The following is a 21,172-nucleotide window of genomic DNA, read 5'->3' on the forward strand; positions in this document are numbered from 1 at the left end:
TTTAGAAAAATATAGGCTTTAAAGAAATTGAGATCATATTTCTTATTTTCCTAAATATGAGTTCACTCTCTGTTGCTTTATAGGGCAATTAGTGGAAAAGTTCCGGAAACATAGATCTACCTCAGGTTATTACTTTGTTCCACTAAGGTAGTCACAACTTTGTCCTGACCTATTTCAAAGGCTGATTTAGTTGGTTTCTTCAACATGTGTGTTTCTTTCATAGTAAGAAAAAAATCCTTTTAAATCTTACACTAATATAAATTAATTATAGATAGATAATATAGATAGATATCTATAGATACATGTATCTATAGATATCTATACATACAGATATATATAAATATAGATATAAATAGATATAAATATAAATAGCATATATATATATATATAGGCACATATCTATATCTATGTATAGATACATAGATGTAGATAGATATAGATATCTTTTGGTACTGTTCACAAGATTCTTTAATGAAGGCCAAAGGAATATTCAAAGTACAAATTTAGAAATTCATAGTGCAGGTATATTTTTATATGTAATGAATCACTATTTAGATTTAAATAAATATATTTATTTTAAATATAAATAATTTCTAAGATAACCTTGTATTCCCTTAATACAAATTGGTTTTGGGTAAAAATTGGGTTCTTTAAAGAAGTGCTATTATCATTATAATGAAAATCATGATTTGACTGAACATATGCCATTATAACATTATGTCCACTCGAGTCAAAGGAAAATGTAAGATTCAGAAGAGTAACTACAGGTAGTTGCCATGTATCAAACGTTTACTGACTACTGAGTTTGTCTTTTTCTTAAACTTAAAAATCTACTTGGAATGTAGCTAGTACCCTAAGAAGCATCCTAATGCAGTGTGTAATTATATAAGCAATTAAAACTGACTAAGGTAAGTCCCAAAGGGCACCAATTTTAATGAACATTTCAGAAATCAATTTTGAAAACATTTTTTGTTGGAATGAAATTATGAATAAATTAAAATAAGAGTCTGACCTTTTTGTGTCTATGCACACAGAGACAATTCTAAAGAAAATGTATTGACAAAAGTGTGTTTATGTTTTAAGACAAATAAATGTAAATATCCCTGTGGATTACTTTAATGACTAGAATTTGGAAATAATTTCCTCTATTACCTATAATCCATAAAAGTACATAATACATAAAGTACACAAATACATAACAATACATAATACAAAAAAAAAAGCAAACTTGCCATTCCTATATAAGAAAGCAGTAGTTAAGAACGGCAATCGTGGAAGTACAGGCCAATGAGCATAAAGTAATTCAACTGTACGCACTGAAACTTCTACATCTATGGAGAAACTCCACCTTCCTATCTATATTGTGCTGTGTCCCAGTCAAGTAAAATTCAGAGGAATGAAGAATTCTGATTAAAATAAAACAAATAGGGTTGCCTGGGTAGCTCAGTTGTTTAAGCATCCAACTTCAGCTCAGGTCATGATCTCACGGGTTTGTGAGTTGGAGCTCTGTGTGAGGCTCTATGCTGACAACTCAGAGACTGGAGCCTGCTTCAGATTCTGTGTCTCATCTCCCTCTCTCTGCCCCAACCTCACTTGCACTGTGTGTGTGTGTCTCTCTCTCTCTCAAAAATAAATAAACATTAAAAATTAAATAAAATAAATGGAAGATGTTACGAGGAAGAACCGGACTTCTGCCAACACAGGTAAATGTGAGTTGAAAAATTTAACATAACATAGATGCCCTTCAGAAAATTCAGAAGAACACAAACATTTGCCAAACTCTTGTAACAACATCTGGTTGCCACAATATTAGAAGTTAATTGATGCCAACTGAGAAAAAAAAAAAAAGTACACTGGGAGTGGGTCAGATTTATGCTTAGCACGCAGCAAACAGACAATTTTTTCCTATGGAAAATATGTTTAAAGTGTAATTTAAAGTACCTGAAACACAGTGACAGAGGAAGCTTCAATCTGATCCTTAATTTTATTCCTTTTTTGTTGTTAATTTAGGTGAGTACATCATTCTTTCCACAAGCTTATTAACATACAAGCTTATTAATGTTATTGCCAGGATTAAGATTTGAAACACCGTTAAGACTGGCACTAACGATGGGGTGACTAGGAGGTTCAGTCACTTAAGTGTCCAACTCTTGGTTTCAACTCAGGTAATGATTTCACACTTTGTGAGTTCAACCCCTGCGTCAGGCTCCGCACTGACAGCACAGAGCCTGCTTGGGATTCTCCCTCTCCCTCTCTCTTTGCCCCTCCCTCACTTGCGCTCTCTGTGTCTCTCTCTCTCTCAAAATAAACAAATAAACTTAAAAAGAAAAAAGACTGGCACCAATGGAAAATGCCATGATTGAAAGGATCATTCCATGATTTTTTTTTAAAGTCTAGTTTGTAGATTACACACATCAGAAATTCCTTTTTGAAGCAACTTGTGCCATTACTGGCAGTGTAATCTTAGGAAACTAGAAATTACCACTGACCACAGTTATACTCTAAAAATACGTAGAGAAATTGTCCTTGGTATTGGCGAAAGAATATATATGCTGTATGATCACTAATGAGACCAGCCCAAATATTGGAAAGATAAAAGAGAAGGATGCTTTGTGCTCTATCAACGGGCATAAGAATGCTGACACAGATATGAAAGCATGAATCACTCACTGAAAACTATCTAACCAATAATTGTCATTGTTATTCTAAATTAAAACATTAGAACTGGATGAAACATAAGTAGAGCAACACGATTTCTGTATAGTGTTTCAATTACAAATAACATCTGAGCAAAGAGCCACTATTTTATTCCCGAATAAAGTGTGCAAAACATCATTGTCTTTTGCTATTCTTGTTCCACTGTGTAAATTACTAAGAATTTATACATAAAATATAAAAATGTATTTTCTACGAGTTCTCACACCTATACGTACATTTTATTTAGCAGCATGGGTTAATAGAAAGAAGGCTAAAATGGGAAGCACTTGTCTAATCTCACTCAATTAGAAATCACCTTGTGACCTGAGATATGCAAATGCATATTTCACCTGAAAATTTAGGAGCTGGACAGAATGATGTCCTAAATCCCCTCTAACTCCGAGAACCTATGAATTAATACCTAATCTAATTAAATTACAAAATCTTTTCTCAAATCCTAAAACTGCCAGCCAGACACTGTGTCAGGATCAGAGGACTCAAAATTGAAGGAGACACTGCTCCTACCCTCCAATTGTACTCCAGACTAACACAACTGATAGCAGTCCAGTCTAACACAACAGGATAGCAGGATAGTCCTGCTATCCTGCTTCGCTCATGCAGGCACACTTCCTGAGTGCTGACAAAATGCCAGGCTGTGTTCTATCGCTGAGGATACACCAATGAAAAGGACAGGGTAAGTCCTTGCTTTCTTTCCAACCAAACATAGGATGAGCAGAAAATTAACAAGTAAAATGATTTCACCTAGTAATAGGTTCTATGAGAAGGACAAAAGAAGGCAAAGGTGATTGGGGGTCTCAAGAGACTAGGTAAAGGGGGGTTCATAAGGCCTCTCTAGGGGAGCCTGGGTGGTTCAGTCAGTTGGGCGTCTGACTTCAGCTCAGGTCATGATCTCACACTTCGTGAGTTCGAGCCCCGCGTCGGGCTCTGTGCTGACAGCTCAGAGCCTGGAGCCTGCTTTGGATTCTGTGTCTCCCTCTGTCTCTGCCCCTCCCCTGCTCACGCTCTGTCGCATGCTCACTCTCTCTCTCTCTCTCTCTCAAAAAAAAAAAAAAAAAATTAAAGAAAATTAAAAAAAAAAAAAAAAAGAAGGCCTCTCTAAGGAGGCAGCATCTGGGCTGAGATGGAAAAATGAGAAAGAATCAGTCATATGAAAAAGGGGGGGAAGTTGGAGAAAGAGGCTGCGGACCATCCCAGGTTAGATGGGAGAGCAAATTCCGAAGCTAACAAGCAAGAGAGAGTGTGGCCTGTGTGAGAACAAAAAGAGAGCCAGCGTAGCTGCATTGTGGGAGAAGACGTGGTTAGGGGAGACAGGCAGGACCAACTCAGTGCCGCTGTGTGATGTCTGGTAAGAAACAGTTTTGTCCTGCTGTCTATGAAACTATAAGATGCTTTTAAGCAGGAGACTGACAAGATGCAATTTATGATTTAAGTTTACAGAAAATGTGATCAGCTCCCTCTAAACTATAAACAAGTTTATGACTATAAACAATTCACCCACTGACTATAAACAGTAGAATTTGATGGAAATTAATTATGGAAACTTGTTTTCAGGAAAGGCAAAAAGTTAAATTGAGAGACAAATGAGGGATGATGGACAACTGGCTTGGGCTCATCTTGGGCAACAGCAGTAGAAGTGGTTAGATTCAGGATCAGTATTAGAGCTGAAATCAGCAGGCTCTAGGGATGAAGAGGCTGCGGTGGGCAGACGGAGGCAAGATGGCTCCTGACCTGGACACTTCCTGATGCCTATATGGTTGTGCGGAGACAAGAAGATGGGGCAGGGGCGGGGGATGATCAGTGGGCTTGCTGCTAAACACCGCTGTATTTCACAGCTCTCAGAGTTTTACGTTCACAAACTTAAAAATCTTACAGAAGAATTCCTTTATACGTTGGCATCAGTTTAGAAAATATGATTTTGGTAATTCATAGCTTAGCCAAGAAATTTTTAGTTTCATGTCGGCCTACTGCTTCTGTTCAGAAAGTCATTTCCCTCTGCCCCTAACTGGAAAATCTTACTCATTTTTTAAGATTCAGCTGAAATGTCACCTAGTCCCTAACACTTTGGTGATCTACCCTTTTCAACGGCAAAGCAATTACTTTACCATTTCTATTCCTAAAAGGCTGCACATGTACTACCTCTATCATAACTAATCACATATGCTATTATTAATCGCCTGTTGGTCTCCAAAAGTATGTCACCCGCAGTCCTTTTATAAGATGTGTACTTTATATGCAGTCATTTATGTGTTTACGTTTCTGTATAGCAGTTTTCCCTCAGTATGGTTTTTGGACTGTGTACATCAGCATAACATGGAATTGTTGATGAAATAAGTGCAAATTCCTAGACGTTATCTCAGCTTTAATAAATCAGAATCTTAAGAATGAGGTCGAGGGGCCCCTGGGCGGCCCAGTCTGTTAGGCGTCCAACATTGGCCCAAGTCATGCTCTCTCTCATGGTTCGTGGGTTCAAGCTCCATATCTGGCTCTGTGCTGACAGAGCCTGGAGCCTGCTTTGGATTCTGTGTCTTCCTCTCTCTCTGCCCCTCCTCGTCTTGTGCTCTGTCTCTCAAAAATAAATGTTAAAAGAATTGAAAAAAAAAAGAATGAGGTCAAGAAATCTATATTACAAGAGGTTTCCCAGGTGATCATGTTCAAACTAACATTTGAGAACCTCTGCACTAGACTCTAAGCTCTTGGACTGCAGGGACCAGGGTATATTTTGTATCACCAGTATCTGGCAGTGTCCGGCCTAAAGTAAGTACTCCTACAAATGTTTTTGATAGTAAATTATTGATTTCAACAGAGCACTCCAAATTGATACTTAAAGGCATTTGGCTACTTATTTACAAAGATTTGTCTTGGTAACAAATTCCTCATAGCATGCATGTGAATTTGTTAAAACAGTTCCTTTGACTGCCTCAGAAGGAAGCAACTAGAATTTTTGAAGCTGCTCAAGGCTTTGATGTGAGAATAGGTACCTAATTACAGAGTCAGAAAAAACATTTATCATAAATGGATGGTTTTTCCAAAAAAAAACAAACAAACCCAAAAACAACTTTTAAATCTGACAGATTCTCAACATAAGTGCATATGAAAAGGATCTAAGCTAGCCAAAGAGTTTTAGTCATAGGATTTAGGGCAAGAGAGGCATATCGATTTTGCATTTTTGGACAAATCACGTGTAATTAAATTTCTGGCTCGAAGATGGCCTCAAACGAAGGTAAATAACCCATTTTGTTCCTCCCAAACCTGTGAGCCCCCAAAAATGAGGAAACATGACTCATGCAACTCTTTTCCCTCGGGGCCCGGCTCCATGCCAACATACTCAACACATGTCTACACAAAGTGTCTTAATTCATCAGTCATCGACAGCAACTGCACATGACATTGAGCCTAAAGCAAACTTATTGCAGCAGGTATTATTACTGGATGCCAATAATGAGCTAATAAAACTACTGAGTTTAATGATGTCAAAATTCTCTGCATACATGCCCTAGGAAAATATTACCATGAGACTCAACACGTCAAAAGCGTTATCCTATAGACAATCTTGCAGTTATTTTGGTTAGAGAATGGAGTTGAACTGAAATCAAGATTCCAGGGTTAACACATTCAGCACTAGGTTTAGAACACAGGTATCTTAACCACAGCTACAAGCAGCAATCTTAACTTAAACCATTCCTTTCACAAATGGCTATGTCCGATCATAGTATGAACTAAGTGGGGTGCCTGGGTGGCTCAGACAGTTAAGCATCCGACTCTTGGTTTTGGCTCAGGTCATGATCTCATGACTCACGAGTTCGAGCCCCAAACCAAGCTCTGCACAACCTGTGAAAAGCCTGCTTGGAATTATGTCTCCCTCGCTCTCTGTGCCATCCCTGCTTGTGCTCTGTCTCTCTGTCTCAAAAATAAATACATGTTTAAAAATAACAATAATAATATGAACCAAGTGAATGATATGCAAAATCTAGTATAAATGCAGTTTCCTGAGAGTGTAACAAAACCAAGTATGTATTTTACAAGGATTGCTCAAAATACACAACATACCCTGAGCTACACTTAAAAAAATATTATTCACTAATACACTGTTACAAAAATAACTAAAGTTAACTCATGTCTTTGAGAAGAATCAGGACCACTCTTGGTTTTTTGGTTTTGGAGACAAAATGTAAGACAGCCACTTAAAATGAATAAGTTTACATTATGAAACTGCAAAGACGAATTTTCAGGTACCTAGTAAAGTGCTGAGACAAACTAAAAAAAAAACAAGAACAAAAACAGTGAGCCATCCATATGGCGCTGTGGCCTTCAGGCTGTCCTTACCCCTCTTTCGCTGTGTTCTGCTCATGGACAGGTTCTGGGCAGTCTGCACAACACCCAAGACAACTGCGTGATCAGCCGAGGCACTTATGCTGTGGCCTGGCATCCACTCTCGGTCTCCTGATATGGGAAAATGGTAAACTAATTTCAATATTGAAAAGGAGGAAAATTCATGTTATTGCTTTATTTTATTTATTGTCTTCCTGGATAATATTTAGCTAAGCAAGGACCATTCATAACAGTGAGGCATATATTATAAGAGACAGATTCTCATAATGATACAATAAACAACATTAGATTTGCATAGCTTAACAAAAAGAAGCAAACTCTAAATTGCAAACATATTAGACACACACACACGCGCGCACACACACACACACACGTTTGAATAGAAACAAGTATTTTTCAAGTATGTAACAAGATAACTTAAAGTATAATAGTTTCTACATGAATAAATACATTTGAATTCTTAGGAAACCTAAGAATATTGGTAACTTTCAGAAGGAAACTACAGATATGTCTCCGAAATCTCACAGATCCTGAGATTTGGAGATTTGCTTTTAAGATGGTATTTAGGAATCATCATACAATACTTAACAGTTAATGAAGTGATTCAAAGAATTTCTCTTTCACTATTTAGTAAGGGCTACATTCTAAATTCTAAAAATAATCTTTTTCAATCTCATTATAGTTATGTCCTCTCACATTCTGATAATGGCCTCAAACACAAATATGCAGCAACTCACACAGGGTTAATAATTTCAACTGGAGAAGAAAATGACTTTATTCATTGAACAGAATTACCCAGTATTTCCCAAAATGAGGATGAACTGTTTTAAAAAAAGTGTCATAAAACCGTTAGGTTGGTCCACAGGCCATCTGATTTCGTGTCTGAATTTACCTGCAGTTGTAATCCTAGTACTGGAATAGCTGCATTCTAAGCTATGAGAAGGAAGTAAGTTGAGTCTCTCATTTTTATCAAAAACAAAGAATCTTTCAAGTCCTTGATATTGTTCAGTTATAGGCTTACTTCTGAGGGCTATTTCTCGTAACAACTAGGAAACAAAATATTCAACAAAATTAAGTTTGCTTTATCTCATCAACACAAAGCAGCACATTCATTCATTGAGCACCTACTTCATTCTTGGCACAGATTCCAGCCCCATCAAATTTAGTGAAGACATAGACAATAACACAACATTTATATATAGTAAAAGTTGTGAAAAACATCTAAACCACGACATAGTAATTATCTGAAAGTTCCACTGATCCAAGGAAGACAGAAGTTCACAAAACAAAATAAAGGGTTTTTTTCTCCTTTCTTATATTTTATTCCCTTAGTGTCTTCATGTATAAGTTACTCTGGAAAACAGAATGCCCCCTATATGCTGTGCTTTTGCATTAGTATCTTTGCCTGTACAGAAACTAATTTCAAAGATGAAAGCAGAATACTGAGGAAACAAATCTGGTCATAGACAAAATCTAAGTTAACAAAATACTTATTGTGAAGCAAATATGCATGTAGGAAACTGCGGTAAGAGCGAGCGAAGTAACTTGAGAAGTTTATACAGCTAGAAATTAGCAGAATTAGGTTCTGGCTGATTTGAAGCCTGGGATCATTCCCCCACCCTATGAATTCATTTTATGACATGCTTTCATTCTAGGAAAGAATATTAATGGGACTAAAACATACATGAGTCTAGTTAAGAAACAGATTAGAGATTCAGAAGTGAGACTCTAGATGGGCTTAAAATATAATCAGAGTGCTCTCAGTATTTAACAGCTCCCTAAAGGATCTAATTAATGCCCAAGCACAGCCTGTTTGAAGGGAGTAAACAACACAAAATGTATTATAACGTTATCCAAATTTATAAGTCGTATAAATGACAAAATATTACAAAACAAAGATAGTGACCGATGAAGCATCTCCTTCAAAGACAAGTCCAAGTTGGCTCTGCTCATGACATCTCCCCTGGCCCTCCCAGACACTGATTACCAGTTTACAACACCCTTCAGCTTTAGTGCAGCTCTTAATTGGATTAGACAACTGCCACTCTGGAACAGTTTTTTTTAAAGCACCAGTGACCAGATAAGACCAAAGAAAGGGGGGTTGCTTGCTTGTTTCCCAAACTCAGAGAGTTAACTACTGGTTGGTGGTTTCCAAGCCAGAACCAAGAGCTCCCAAGTAGACCTTGTTCTTCCTAGCAGCCTATCCCACCCCACTGCTGCTGCCCTACAACTTGGTACTTCATTCCATAGATTCCACCTTTATGAAGGACTCAATATCTGAAAACTGACGTGCAGATTCAACTATCTTGCACCCAAGTGGAAGTCAAGAAATTCTACTGCTAAAAACTGCCCCTATTGCTCACTCTTAAGTTTTCGACTCCAGCAAAAAAAATTTTAAAGTAGTCTCTTTAAGTAGCTTAAGGAATGGTTTCTACTAGAGCAGGAAGAAAAATTAAAACAGTTCGTGTCTAGTCATCAGGGATGAAAATAAAGTTGATTCTACCACTGTATATAAGGCACCATTCTCTATGACATGATCACTTACCAGTTTTTTTTTTTTACAAATGTAGTAGAAGGGATAAAAATATGAGTAGTAGCTTTTTAACATTTCAATTTTAATTATGAAATACTCTAAATATGTAGATATGTAATAGAACATGACTTGATCACACAGTTTAATATCAGTAATTTAAAATTTTGCTTTAGCTATCCATACCAAAAAAATCAGTCTTTAGAGTGAATTGTATTATTGCATTGAAGTGGACATACTCTATTCCAATGCATGTTTTTGACTATTATTATGCCTGAACGTATCCATAAAAAATTACATTTGTCTTCAATGTTTCAAAAAATATTGACTTAACTCTAGGTGTCCTTTTATATTTAAATTTTAATCTCATATTTTTGAGATGTATCCATGTAAATAAAAACAGTTCTATTCCATTCATTTTAACTGCTAGATTGCTTTCCATTATACAAATTACCACAGATTACATATCTGTGAGTTTGGCCCAAATGCCTTTTATTAGGTTACAGAAGACAAGGTCTCCCCCTGGGGCAAAGATCAGGCAGGCTTGCACCCAGTTTACAAGAACTGGGGTCCATATGCTCAGGATTCCTCTCCCACAGCATAGGACACTGCACATGCAGGTGGACATCAGAAAATTAGAGTTCTGTTCCAGAAATTCACTCTATGATTGCTTTTCCTCATTGTGGGAGGTAGAAGAAATGCTCATCTCTGATGAGGCTTTACTTTTGAGAATCTATTATTGGCTAAATTGTGGGGATGTCTTCTAGAAGGGAATGGATTTCTTTTGGCAGACATATGAGGGCTTCGATAGACACGGATTAAAATTAATGTTAATTTGTTGACTTGGGGCTTCTAAGTAAGAAATGTATACTTAAACTGTGAACCTACACTCAAAGAAAGCCCAAGATTTCCGTTTTTCAGGGAAGATATTTCTGGACCTGGCCCAGATCCTCTGCAGAAATCAGTTGCCCTTCATCTTGTTGCATCTGTGAGTACATCTCCCAGGGTAGTCCTTCAGTGACTGAGGAGACTTCTAGGGATTACAAGTTTTTGCAAAGATCTCAGCCCAGTTTTGCACTTCAGCAGGGAAGAAGGCCCATCACAAAGTGGGCACAAAAATCCAATCCCCCCAGCAGAAGTGGCAGCAGCTCAACATTCCTTCTTCTATGTCTTTGGTCCCCCCACTTCAGTTTAGGCACCGCGGAGATTCATTTCAAATGACTTTGAAGGGTTGTTCAAATGTCTGACTTGCCTAATTTCCAAAAAATGTATTAGGTAATCATGATTACCTAAGATTTTTAATATATAGAACAGAAATTCAAATACAGTTTCCAAACTTGGCAATAATGCAACAATGAGCTACTTTACTTTTCCTCTAAGATGAAATACAAACTAAACCCATATATCTTTATTAGCCATGTTTTTGAAGGAATTACCTTTAAAACCTTATACTTACATTAAGCCACAAAAACTGGTTCTATCTACATATCTGCATTTAATTCATTTAAACCCGGGACTATACAGTAAAAAGCTAGAAAGGATTTCTTGTACTAAATTATTCATAATAATAAATTTCATTTAGAAAAGTAACAGCTCTCTTACTATGGTGCATGAGGTGGGCCTTAGAGTGTTATTTGTCATAGAAAACCCGTTTGTTATCATGGCATTTACCATATTAGAATTTGTCCTGTAAGTAATTAGCATTCTTTCCCATATGAGTCGTTCTTCAACTATCTCACGATAATATAAGGTAGCACATTGTAACTTCAATAGGTAGTAATGTTTAAGAATGTATTGCGTCTTATGACATTTCTTACAGCATTTTTAATATAATAAACATAATAGAGACTTACCAGTGGTGACTCTGTAGTTTTAGAATCTTCAGCGTTTGGCCTCTCATGCAGATTGCTAAATTCCAAGGATTCTTTGATGTCCTGAGATAATTGCTCCTTAATGGAAGGTTTTTCTAAACCTCTGCTTGGCAAAGAATCCTTGCTCTCAAGTGATATGCAGGAATCATCAGACTTTTGATTACTTTCCATATCTATAGTTTTCTCCTTGAAATTTCTTTCAAAAAAGCTGCTTTCCCCTAACTTTTCAGTGGCAGGAGAATAAACATCAGGATCCACAATGGTGTCAAATTTTGTATCTGAAGTTACTGCTGTTGAAAACAATTATTTACAAAGTTAAATACATTGATTAAACTGTCAATAAATGAAAACTTCTATGGTGTAAACTCTTATCAATAAGCACTATTTTGTCAACATCTCTTTACTGACATATCAGTGTTAAAATACTTTTACTCTGCTTATGTTCATGAATGATAATCATAATTTACTGACACATTCAAACCTTGATGAGCTAGACTAATGGAAGGAGGCATGATTTTATTTTGTAATGAAAATTTGAAATTGATGCACATTTTTATTTCAGCCTGTGGCTCAATTCCCACTTTCCTACATCCTCTCTCGGCCAAGTTTTACAATAGCAATTTATGAAAAATAATACAGAGAGAACCTTATTTCCACATTTTGCTTCTCTTCCTTAGAATGGTTAGTGATAAGGTGAGGGCAAAGGGAAATGTGCCAGATGCAAGAGCAGTACCAGTTAGGGGACAAAAAAACCTTTAAGCTGGGACACCTGCCTCTGGAAAGCTACAAAATGAGCAAGATTATATTAGTCACCACCTCATTATGTCTGCTTTAAGTAAACGACTTGGTTTAGAGCATTGGTTTTCAACCTGGGTGCACAATGGAATCATCTGAAGGTACTCTTTAAAATTGTCAACGTATGGACCTGACCCCAACCAATTAAATCAGACACTGGAAGTGGCATTCAAGCACTGTTTCTGTCTCCCCCCATCCCACCCCCACCCTGCAAAATTCTTCAGGTGATCATAATGTGTAGCCAGGACTGTGAAACACTGGTCTAAATTTTATGAAAAATAAAAATTATTTAATAATTTTTATATCATACTGCATTCATTTTAAATAAAAATATGTATATCATTAGCCAGATTGAATATAGCTTCATCTGATTGTCCCTATACTCTTTCCAATATAAATATCTTATCTCTATAAATAGATGGTATAAAATAGTAAAGGCTATGACTAAAATACTCTCCAGTGATGTAAATTCTGCCTTGCTGCTCAAAGGACTTACTCGTTGCAATCAAATGTTTGTATAGCTGGGCAATCACACATAGTATTTAGAACTTCCATTTCCAACAACTATCACTTCTTAAATCACACAATTACTACAAGAAAGGCAGTTACTTATACAACACAGAAATACTTTTACAAGAAAAATTTTATAAAGGCTCTTCAATTTAATGAAACTTGCACAATAATGCTGTATTTTCCTTGAAAACTTGAATAGAAATTAGTTGATTTTATGGTACAAAGAGATGCCATTTTCTATATGTAAATGTCTACAACTAACCTCTGTAATATTTTTGCAAGATTGCATAATTCCACTACTGCTGAAGAGGTAACAAAGCAGCCTTTTTATTAATCTTTAAAATCTGATGCAAAAAATAGAGGTGTGATTTAATTTAGTGTATTCAATGGAAGTCCCATTAAGTCATAAAAACTAGACATCTTGGTTCAACATTTGAAAATTAATCTAATCTGTCACATCAACAGGCTAAAGAATAAAAATCACAAGATCATATCAATAGATCCAAACCAGAAATAAAAGGGAACTTCCTCAACTTGATAAAGATTACCTATAAAAAAGCCCTATAGTTAACATCATACTTAATGATGATAAACTAGATGCTTTAACCCTAAGATCAGGAACAAGTCAAGGATATCCCCTCTTACAACTCCTTTCCAAAATCCTTCTAGAAGTTCTAGCTAATGCAATAAAACAAGGAAATAAGTATACGGATTGGGAAGCAAGAAAAAAATCTAATCTCATTCACAGATGACATGATTGTTTATGTACAGAATCTGAACAAATCCACAAAAAAACTTCTGGCACTAATAAGTGATTATTTCAAGGTTGCAGGATACAAGGTCAAGATACAACAGTCAATCACTTTCCTATATACCAACATGAATAAGTGGAATTTGAAATTAACAACACAATACCATTAGCACACAAAAATGAAATACTTAAAAGAAAGAACTTAACAAAATATGTAAGATCTATATGAGGGGAAACTAGAAATCTCTGATAAAAGTAATCAAAGAACTAAATAAATGGAGAGATAGTCCATGTTCACAGCTAGAAGACTCAATATTGCAAAAATGTCAGTTCTTCCCAACTTGATCTATAGGTTCAATGCAATCCCAATTAAAATCCCAGCAAATTATTTTGTGGATATTGATAAACTGATCCTAAAGTTTATATGAAGAGGCAAAAGACCCAGAAAAGCCAACACATTGGCTTTTGAAGGAGAAGAAGGAGAAGAATTGAAGGAGAAGGACAATGTCAAAGACCAACACTACACAACTTCAAGAATTACCGTGCAATTATAGTACCCAAGACAATGTGGTACTAGTAAAAGTATAGAAAAACATATCAATGGTACAGAACTGAGAACCCATAGATAGCCCCACATAGATATAGTCAACTGATCTTTGCCAAATAGCAAAGGCAAAACAATGGAGAACAGTGTTTTCAACAAATGGTGCTAGAACTGGACATATGCATGCCTGCACATTAATCTGGAACAGATCTTTCTCCCTTCGCAAAAATTAGCTCAAAAGAATGGTAGACCTAAATGTGAAATGCAAAACTTTAAAACTCTTAAAACATAAAAATCTAGATGATCTTGGGTATGGTGATGACTTTTTAAGACACACACCAAGGGCAGGATCCATGAAAGAAACAATTGATAAGCTGAATTTCATTAAAATTAAAAATCTGTTCTGTAAAAGACACTGTCAAGAGAATGAGAAGACAAGCCACAGACTCAGGATTTGCAAAACACATATTTGATAAAGTAGTTATCCAAAACATTAAAAAATCTAAAATCTGAACAATAAGAAAATGGGCCAACGAACTTAATAGACACTTCATCAAAGAAGATAAATAGATGGCAAACAAGCATATGAAAAGATGCTCAACATCATATGCCTTTAGGGAATTGTAAGTTGTTGAAACAACAATGAAATCCACTCCACTATTGCTGGAATGACAAAAATCCAAAACACTGACAATACCAAATGCTGGCAAGGATGCAGAGAACAGGAAGTCTCATTCATTGCTGGTGGGAATGCAAAATGGTACAGCCACTTTGGAAGACAGCTTGGTGATTTCTTACAAAACTAAACATGTTCTTGCCATACGATCTAACAATTGCGGTCCTTGGTATTTACCCAGATGAGTTGAGAATTATGTTCAAACAAAAACTCACACATGGATGTTTATATTTATAGCAGCTTTATTCATAATTGCCAAAACTTAGAATTAACCAAGTTGTTCTTCAGTAAGTGAATGTATAAATAAATTGTGGTATTTCCAGACAATAAAATATTACTTAGCATGCACACACACACACACACACACACACACACACACACAAAAGGATCAAGGCTCCTGGGTGGCTCAATCAGTCAAGCCTCTGACTTCCACCCAGGTCATGATCTCACAGTTCGTGGGTTGGAGCCCTGCATCTGGCTCTGTGCTGACAGGTCAGAGCTTGGAGCCTGCTTTGGATTCTATGTCTCCCTCTCTCTCTGCCCCTCCCCCACTCAGGCTCTCTCTCTCTGTCTCTCTCTCTCTCTGAAAAGTAAACATTTTTTAAAAAGGATCAATCAAGTCACGAAAAGACACGGAATCACCTTTAAGTGTATATTACTAAGTGAAAAAAAACAATCTGAAAAGATCACATGTTGTATCATTCCAGCTATGTGACATTCTGGAAAAGGCTTAATCATAAAGATAGTAAAAATATCAGTGGTTGCCGGAATTAGGTGGGAGGGAGGTAATATAAAAAGGCAGGGCACAGAGTATTTTAAAGGTACTAAAACTATTTCTTTATGATACTATAATGATGAATACAGGTTATTATAAATTTGTCCAAATCCACAGAATGTGCAACACCAAGAGGGAACCCTTGTGAACTATGGACTTTTGGTGATAATGGTGTGTCAATGCATGTTTATTGATTGTAACAAATGTACTACTCTGGTTGGGACATTGATTGTGGGAGAAGCTATGAGTTTGAGAAGGCAGAGTGTGTGTGTCTGTGTGTGTCTGTGTGTGTGTATCGGAACAATCTGTATTTCCTGCTAAATTTTGCTGTGAACCTAAAATTTCTCTAAAAAATAAAGTCTATAAATAAATCAAGCATCTTTAAAGTCACACTTTTTTAAAAATGTTTATTTTTGAGAGAGAGTCAGAGAGACAGAGCAGGGGTGGGGAGGCGCAGAGAGAGAGAGAGACAGAATCCGAAGCAGGCTCCACGCTCTGAGCTGTCAGCACAGACCCCAAGGTGGGGCTCGAACCCACGGACCACGAGATCATGACCTGAACTGAAGTTGGATATTTAACCGACTGAGCCACGCAGGCTCCCCTAAAGTAACACTTAATGGGTATTTATATTCAGCATTTCCCCAAAGGTAACTGGGACACAATGTTCCACGTAGATCAAAAAATATCTTCTGGACTAGGTCTGGAGCCCTGTAAAGTCCTAAATTCCCATGTGGATATAGCTCATAGTTGGTCATAATAATTTATAGGCTTATTGGCTGAAGGTGTCAAGTCCAGCAGGATGACCACAAATCACAGTTCTCTACCATCTACTACCCAATCAGAAGGGAATCATCAGTTTTATAACTAGTTATTTTAAATAATGCTCTCAAGTATCTCTCAAGTCCTTCACACAAGATATATTTATTAGTTTTTCTGAAAATACTAAATAGATTAGAAATAATATTTGAAAAGCAGATTAGAAGTAATCTAACCCCTATGTTTTAGCTTAGGAAAATGCGATCTAAGAAAGCAGTGACATGTTCAAGGTCACACAATGATTTAAGGCAGAAATGGAAATGAAATCTGACTTCCAAGCCAGGATAATTTACTGTGACTATCTTTAAATGGTGCTCTCACCATCTGGAAATTGAAACCAGACATTTGCACACAGCATCCTAATCTATAAATTCTAAGGCAACTACTAGTAATAATGTAGATATATAAACAGGATGGTTTGTTTTGGTTTGGTTTTATCACTTATGTAAAACTTTACATCAAAACTGAATATTTGGGGAGAAGATTTAACGCAAGCGAGGGCAACAGGATGCCAATTAGATTTTTGTCACTAAAGGCATATCCATGTAATCTTTTAAATGCTGCTTTCTCAGTCCATAATAACTTTTAGAGGTAGCAACCAACACAGGCAGTTTTTTTATTCTGGATACACTGTTGTCCACTGACTGAAAAGGGTATTTGCTAGAAAACTATATATTTTCAACCAAGGTTTTCTAAGCACCAAATTTTGTGGGGTTTAAATGAACAGCAGAATAGGTAAAGCTTTTACATAGTGAAATACCTACCTGGTTTTATTAAATTACCAACATTCATTGTCAATCATGTTGATCCATAAGAAAAAAAAAGTTACCTTTTGAGTTATTTTTACAGGAGGAAGAGCTGTTGTTCAGATGTAGATGTAAGAGGTCTGCTTTTCCCTTGGTGAAAACATGACGTTGATGAATGTCATTTTCATATAGAAAAGTATTCTGATAATTATGAAACGTGCAACTTTCATGTTTAGGGACAGCAAAAGAAAAGAGTTGAAAGAAAGGATAAAAAAAGAAAGTAAAAAGTCCCAGCTTATTAAAACAAATACAATACAACCTTTAAGGAATACGTTTGTTTACATTAATTTAATATTTTTTTTAACCTTACTGTGGACACATTCTAAACCACAAGTAACTAAATAGTATTTGGGTTTAAAGACACAGGTAACTGGACCAAATCAGATTTAACTGAACAATGTCAAGAATGTCAATTAAGAGCTTCCTTAAAAAAAATATTCTAGGGCACCTGGTGGTTCAGTCAGTTGAGCATCTAATGCTTGATTTCAGCTCAGGTCATGATCGCAGGGTCAGAGGATCGAGCTCCTCATGTCAGGCTCTGCGCTGAGTGTGGAGCCTGCTTAAGATTCTCTCTCACTTCCCCCCTCTGCCCCTCTCCCCCTGCTTGCATACCCATACACACTCTCTCTCTCTCTCTCTCTCTCTCTCTCTCTCTCTCTCTCTCTCTCTTTAAAACAAACATTCTGAAATATGTTTGGTTCCTTATATTCTTTCTTCTAACAATGGAGAGTTACCTTTTCAAGCTCATTGAAATCTGATGAAATCAAGGTTTTAGTACCTACGTAAACTTTTCATTTGAACTATCAGAGTCAAATTTTCAGTTTTTAATGATGATTACTATATACTAACATATGTACAATTTAAAATTTTTTAACATTTATTCATTTTTGAGACAGAGAGAGACAGAACATGAACGGGGGAGGGTCAGAGAGAGAGGGAGACACAGAATCTGAAACAGGCTCCAGGCTCTGAGCAGTCAGCACAGAGCCCGACGCGGGGCTCATCTCACGGACCATGAGATCGTGACCTGAGCCGAAGTCGGACGCTTAACCGACTGAGCCACCCAGGCGCCCCTAACATATGTACAATTTAAACATTTTCGATAAATTGAATAATATATTTAGTAATACCCAATATTTATGTAAGCTTTACATAGCACCACCATAAAAGCTCCTGGATTATGCTCCTGTGCCACTTATGATCCTTTATGATTCTTCCTAGGAAAGAAGAAACTCCATGGACACCTCCAAACCCAAAGTGCAAAACTATTGCCAAACCATCATCAGTAACTTTCTCTGGCTTCTATAACATGGAGGTCAAAGCAGAACTTGTAATAGGATATATAAAGGAATCAAATTAGAGAGCATAAATGTCATTCATTTCCTTAGGGATACAGTAATCCATACAAATCTCTTATCTACTGACCAAAAGGTTGTCTCCTGCCAAAAGCACATTTGCTTCTAGATATGTGAGTCTATGTGTTCAAACATGGGACTTTTCAGGTCCAAGAGCATCACTTAGGCCCACTGCTACTCCAAAATGCTGACAGACTCTAAGTTGATCTGAACATATAAACAAAAAATGGGGTTGGGGCTACTTAGTAGGAACTTCACTCTGCTGTTTGCCCAATTTAATACTTTGTAGTCAAAATACATGAAACTCTAGCTAAGATTTCAACAGAAAAGGAGACTTGGAGTACTTTTTAACATTACTAACAGAGCTAGATGTTGTTTTTCACTTGGAAATGACAAAATTATAAAAATAGTTACAAAGTGAACTGTTATGCTTCATGCTTCATTTATTTAATTCATCACATAGTAAACTCTACCTAGAAAGTAATCTATAGTCTGGGACATCTTTTTATCTCTCAAACTAATCATTAATATATCTGTTTTTATTTAGGGTTCATAGAAAATGGAAATACAAAGAAAGCTCATACGAAACATATCATCCTTGGTAAGCCATTTCAAACAATAATGCTAAATTTAAAAGTATCTATTAAATAATCCAGATATTAGGTAAGAGTATACACATATCATTATAGTCACTTTTCTAATTATTGAATATTGGCAAATGTTAGAAATATTGTACACAAATTTAAACATGGCTTTAGTAAAATATATTCTAATATCGAAGTCATGTTTTTTTACACCATGAATTTCTCATGTAAAGAGATAGTTGAATCGCTTCTCGGCCTTTTGGCTAAGATCAAGTGTAAAGAGATAGTTGACTTCTTGGGTAGGTTTTTAATAAACATCAAAAGCGATTTAGAAAGATCTTACCTTTGTTGACTGTCTACATCTGCTAACTCAACTTTGTAGGGCACTGTGTTTCCTGGTTCTTCAAATTCCTCTTCATAAGTCTTATTAAATGTATGTAGTATAATATTAGTATGTTCAATAAATGTATTACACATTAACCATCTAACTTGTACATAATATTTAGAGGATTTTCTCCCTACAAGCAATGTCACGTGCTTTCTGACTATGTACCATAGAACAATTCCAGGAGAACTAATGCAATAAATATTTGTTGGGGGCATTGGCTGTGTCAGTCATGTCATGACTACTATCACACCTAGAAACAACAGTTAACAGGTGTTTTACTATGTAACTACTGAGTGCAAAGTAGGCTAGTGACTGAGGTGTTTTTAGTTCTCTGGCCAGCATATTACAAGGTTACTCTGTGCATCAACTAATTAATGCCAAGAACACACACACATATGTAAGCATGTGTGCTTATTTGTTCAGTATCTTAACAATTTATCCAGAGGGGAAATAAAAATGTGGCTAGGAGCGTGCGTGCATACACACACACACACACACACACACACACACACACACACAGAAGCTATTAACCTGAAGAAGAAAATAGTATTTAGAGAGGTACTTCCTCCCTTCTAGGCTTTTTCTGTGACAATCACAGGAAGAGGAATATCGAGGACAAGTAGTACATTCAGCTACTAGATGACTGGAAAATCAGAAATGTGCTGAGTTTGTCCCAACTTAAACCTTCATCCTAAAGCTCCAGCTCTGACTGGCTCAACTTTCAGGTGATTCTATTTTGTGTCTTCTAGAGGTTTGTATTCAAGTTATTACACTAAATCCCTTAAATCTTAGTACTATTTTTTCTTTAAATAAAAAACAATACTAGATGACATTCAAGAAACTACATATATACAAATTATATTAAATAGACACCATATAAAGGACTAATTTTTGTTTAAAAGACTGATAACATAAAGGGCTAAATAAAACAAGCACTAAACTACATTTCTATAAGTTAAGAGACTAAAATGTCTTCTCATCTCCCATACTACATGTTTCCAAAAATAGCACAATATCAATTCAGCTCACAAATTTACTGCCTACATTAAAAACAATACCATTTTATTCCTATCAGCATGTTTAAATTCAAACTCTTGTAGATTTTTCCCCAACAATGCTTAATTAAAAAAATATTGTTGAAAATAATATGTAGTTATAACTATATGTTTTGAATTTCTTGTTTGCTAAGTAATAGGGTAGTCACTATGCACTTACATCATCCAGTTCAACTATATTTAGAGATGGCTTGGGTCTCTCTATGTTAAATTCTTCTACTGGCAGAAAAAGTGCTGGGTATTGTTTGGTCTCCTCAACTAGGAAATAAGATTAGGAAATAATGTCATTAAAGGATATACTTCACCTGATAATTCCCTATCTTCAAATAACATAGTCAACAATAAGAGAATAACGTTCTCTTGTGCACCCACACTAATACATATATGCTGTCAGTTTCCCGAGCTCAAGTAAAACACACATTTTCTTAACATTCAACGTTTAAGTACAACCATTTAGGGATGCCTGAGTGGCTGAGTCAATTAAACATCTGACTCCTGATTTCAGCTCAGGTCATGATCTCACAGTCGGAGACTGAGCCCTGCATTGAGCTCCGTGCTCCACCAGGCACGGAGGAATTCTCTGGCTAGGGATTCTCTCTCCCCCTCTTTCTCTGCCCCTCCCCTGCTCACACTTTCTCTCAAAATAAATAAACTTAAAAAAAAACC

General features: G+C 36.2%; 1 protein-coding gene across 5 annotated transcripts in view; it reads right to left on the minus strand.

The window, feature by feature from the left end:
- Positions 1-21,172, minus strand: part of ZBBX (zinc finger B-box domain containing) — a 123,550-nt gene that overhangs the window by 19,886 nt on the left and 82,492 nt on the right. For 4 of the 5 annotated variants that reach the window (XR_009261972.1, XR_009261973.1, XR_009261975.1 and 1 more), the window contains 6 exons: positions 20,667-20,764; positions 19,407-19,486; positions 17,148-17,287; positions 11,431-11,738; positions 7,940-8,093; positions 7,042-7,158 (listed from right to left, as the gene is read on the minus strand). Coding sequence is in view for 1 of the 5 variants with exons in the window: in XM_058730418.1 (XP_058586401.1) it covers positions 7,042-7,158; positions 7,940-8,093; positions 11,431-11,738; positions 17,148-17,287; positions 19,407-19,486; positions 20,667-20,764 (897 nt within the window). In the remaining 4 variants the exon portion in view is untranslated. The remainder of the gene's footprint in view (positions 1-7,041; positions 7,159-7,939; positions 8,094-11,430; positions 11,739-17,147; positions 17,288-19,406; positions 19,487-20,666; positions 20,765-21,172) is intronic. The other variant, XR_009261974.1, reaches the window with a different exon arrangement.

Source organism: Neofelis nebulosa, chromosome 5 (assembly GCF_028018385.1).
Source record: "Neofelis nebulosa isolate mNeoNeb1 chromosome 5, mNeoNeb1.pri, whole genome shotgun sequence".
Taxonomy (NCBI): domain Eukaryota; kingdom Metazoa; phylum Chordata; class Mammalia; order Carnivora; family Felidae; genus Neofelis; species Neofelis nebulosa.